This window comes from Pundamilia nyererei, unplaced genomic scaffold (assembly GCF_000239375.1).
Source record: "Pundamilia nyererei isolate P.nyererei 1_Seehausen unplaced genomic scaffold, PunNye1.0 scaffold00319, whole genome shotgun sequence".
NCBI classification, from domain to species: domain Eukaryota; kingdom Metazoa; phylum Chordata; class Actinopteri; order Cichliformes; family Cichlidae; genus Pundamilia; species Pundamilia nyererei.
This window is the reverse complement of record NW_005187720.1, coordinates 405,832-408,367: the sequence shown is the minus strand read 5'-3', so window position 1 is coordinate 408,367 and position 2,536 is coordinate 405,832. Positions and strand designations below refer to the sequence as shown.

General features: G+C 52.0%; 1 protein-coding gene across 2 annotated transcripts in view; it reads right to left on the bottom strand.

Moving 5' to 3' along the window:
• abcc5 (ATP-binding cassette, sub-family C (CFTR/MRP), member 5) overlaps window positions 1–2,536 on the bottom strand; it is a 25,945-nt gene that overhangs the window by 16,002 nt on the left and 7,407 nt on the right. For both annotated transcript variants that reach the window (XM_005751634.2, XM_013915536.1), the window contains 6 exons: window positions 1,951–2,044; window positions 1,656–1,825; window positions 1,423–1,569; window positions 1,166–1,295; window positions 803–1,085; window positions 539–725 (listed from right to left, as the gene is read on the bottom strand). In XM_005751634.2, the coding sequence (XP_005751691.1) occupies window positions 539–725; window positions 803–1,085; window positions 1,166–1,295; window positions 1,423–1,569; window positions 1,656–1,825; window positions 1,951–2,044 (1,011 nt within the window). The remainder of the gene's footprint in view (window positions 1–538; window positions 726–802; window positions 1,086–1,165; window positions 1,296–1,422; window positions 1,570–1,655; window positions 1,826–1,950; window positions 2,045–2,536) is intronic.

Here is a 2,536-nt window from a genome sequence, read left to right as displayed (position 1 = left end):
ATCACCTAATATGCTTAATTGGTAGTAGGCTTTCGAGCCTATACAGCTTGGAGTAAGACAACATGCATGAAGAGGATGATGTGGACAAAATACTCATTTGTTTAATAATTCTGCACTCCCTGTATCTGCAAAACCGCTCTCCAACTACAAGCATCACTGCTGTGCACCAACAAGGCTTTCTCCACCAAGTACTACGTCATATTTTACTTTGGCTGACTTTACTCAGTAATATGCAGATCAAATAATTATTTCCCTCACAGTGTTTAAACTGAGCTCTCACGTTTCTCTCACTGAAGCTGCAGGTTTCCGTGGTCTGATTTGTGCTTCAGCACATCAGCTTCAGTCGAACCAGCCGTGAGCACAGCGCCAACAGTGCAGCTGGCTGTCTTCACAGAGCGCTCTCTGACAGCAGCTTAGCATCGATCTCGACTCTAACTGTGGGTCATTTTCATGACCCGGACGACCGTTAGACATTACTCCACTGGGGACCAGTAACTCCGTCGCATCACATCTGCAAAGGTTTAAATGTTAAAGTTACCTGGACAGCGTAGGAGATGGCGAGGCCGGCGTAGGCAGGGGAGATCTTTCCATGCATCACAACCATCATCAGAGCTGTGATGCTGATCAGAGCCACACTGATGATGTCCAGGCGCACAGCCAGCCACCGCATCGCACAGCTGAAGAGGTAGAACGGGGCCTGGTTCTGGTCCAGCAACACCTGGTACCTGGAAACAACAGCACACAGTCAGCGGTCAGAACTACATCCTGGACGTTGGAGCGGGTCATTCGGTCCGACCCAGACCTGTGCAGGAAGTCGCGGCCTCGATCATAGGCCTGCAGCGTGGCCAGGCCGTGGATGCTGGAGGTGATGTGGGACATGAAGGGAGACATCGTCACATTGTCCAGCCGCTTCAGCTCTCGTATGAAGACCCTGGAGATGCTGTGGAGCACCGCAAAGAGCAGGACCAGAGGACCCACCGCCACCAGGAACCACGGGAAAACACAGCTGATCACGCCCAGGCAGAAGAAGACCAGGATCACGTTCTGGATGAACATCTCCGCTTGGAACGGCAGACGAGTGTCGACTAGATGGAAACAGAGGAGACGGGACTTGGTTAGACCCTGGACCCGAACGGCAGCTCAGACCCTCCAGTCCCACCGTCACCTTCATCCATGTCCTTGGAGAAGCGGTTGAGGAGCCGTCCCGTGGGAGTCGTGTCAAAGAACTTCATGGGGCAGCGCAGGATCTTATGGAAGAGCTCGTCATGCAGCTTAGAGGATGCTCGCAGGGTTCCCTGAGGAGAGACCACAAACACCACGCTGTAACAACAGGCTCGCTGTAACCACGGTAACCAGTATTTTACAAGCAGGCTGAGAGCAACTGCAGCAACAGGCCGGAGGGGACCTGGGCTGAACTCTGACCTTGACAAAGGCGACCCCTCTGATGAGTTTGAAGAGCAACATGACTCCCATGGAGGAGGCGTAAATGGCGGCATATTGTTGCATCATGGGATTATCTCTCATGCTGATACTCACCGCTGAACTGTTGCCAAGGGTTACCGTGGTGTTCTGGGAAAAACGGAGAAAGAGGAGTCAGAGGGAGAGCAGGGAACAGGAGGAGACGAGAGGCGGAGAGCAGAGAGGAGGAGACGCACCCCGCTGCCCTGATTGATCCAGTAACTGAGCCACCAATGGCAGAAGGCAGAGCTTCCCACATTCAGGACAAACAGGGCCACGATCAGCAGGCAGGAGGCGGAGCCACCACATGCTGACATGTACACCTGGAACACAGGCCACACCACAGCCCCGTACTGCTGCTCCTCCCCTTTAGGGTCACATGACCAGGAAATGGGACAGAAACAGAGACAGAAGGTCCCTAGTTTAATTTACCTGAATGCTGTGCTCTCTGTCACTACGAAACTTTCAATAGAGCGGATTAAAAAATCCTACCGTTGTCCTTGACCACCGGGATGTTCTTCTTCAGTGATCCTGGTTTAGCGTCCGCTGGTTTCCTCTGAGAGCTGCCATTCTTCCTGCTCGGAGCCTGAAACAGGTGAGACAGAGACAGAGACATGTGAGCTGCAGTCAGGTGAGACAGAGACAGCTGAAATACAGGTGAGACAGGTGAGATACAGACAAGTGAGAAAGACAGGTGAGACAGAGGCAGGTGAGATACAGACAGGTGAGACAGAGACATTTGAGATACAGACAGGTGAGAAAGACAGGTAAGATGCAGACAGGTGAGACAGAGACATTTGAGATACAGACAGGTGAGACAGGTGAGATACAGACAGGTGAGACACAGACAGGTAAGAAAGACAGGTTAGATACAGACTACAGACAGGTGAGAAAGACAGGTGAGACGCAGATAGGTGAGACAGAGACAGGTGAGATACAGACAGGTGAGACAGAGACAGGTGAGATACAGACAGGTGAGACAGAGACAGGTGAAATGCAGACAGGTGAGACAGAGACATGTGAGATACAGACAGATAAGACAGGTGAGATACAGACAGGTGAGACAGACAGGCGAGAA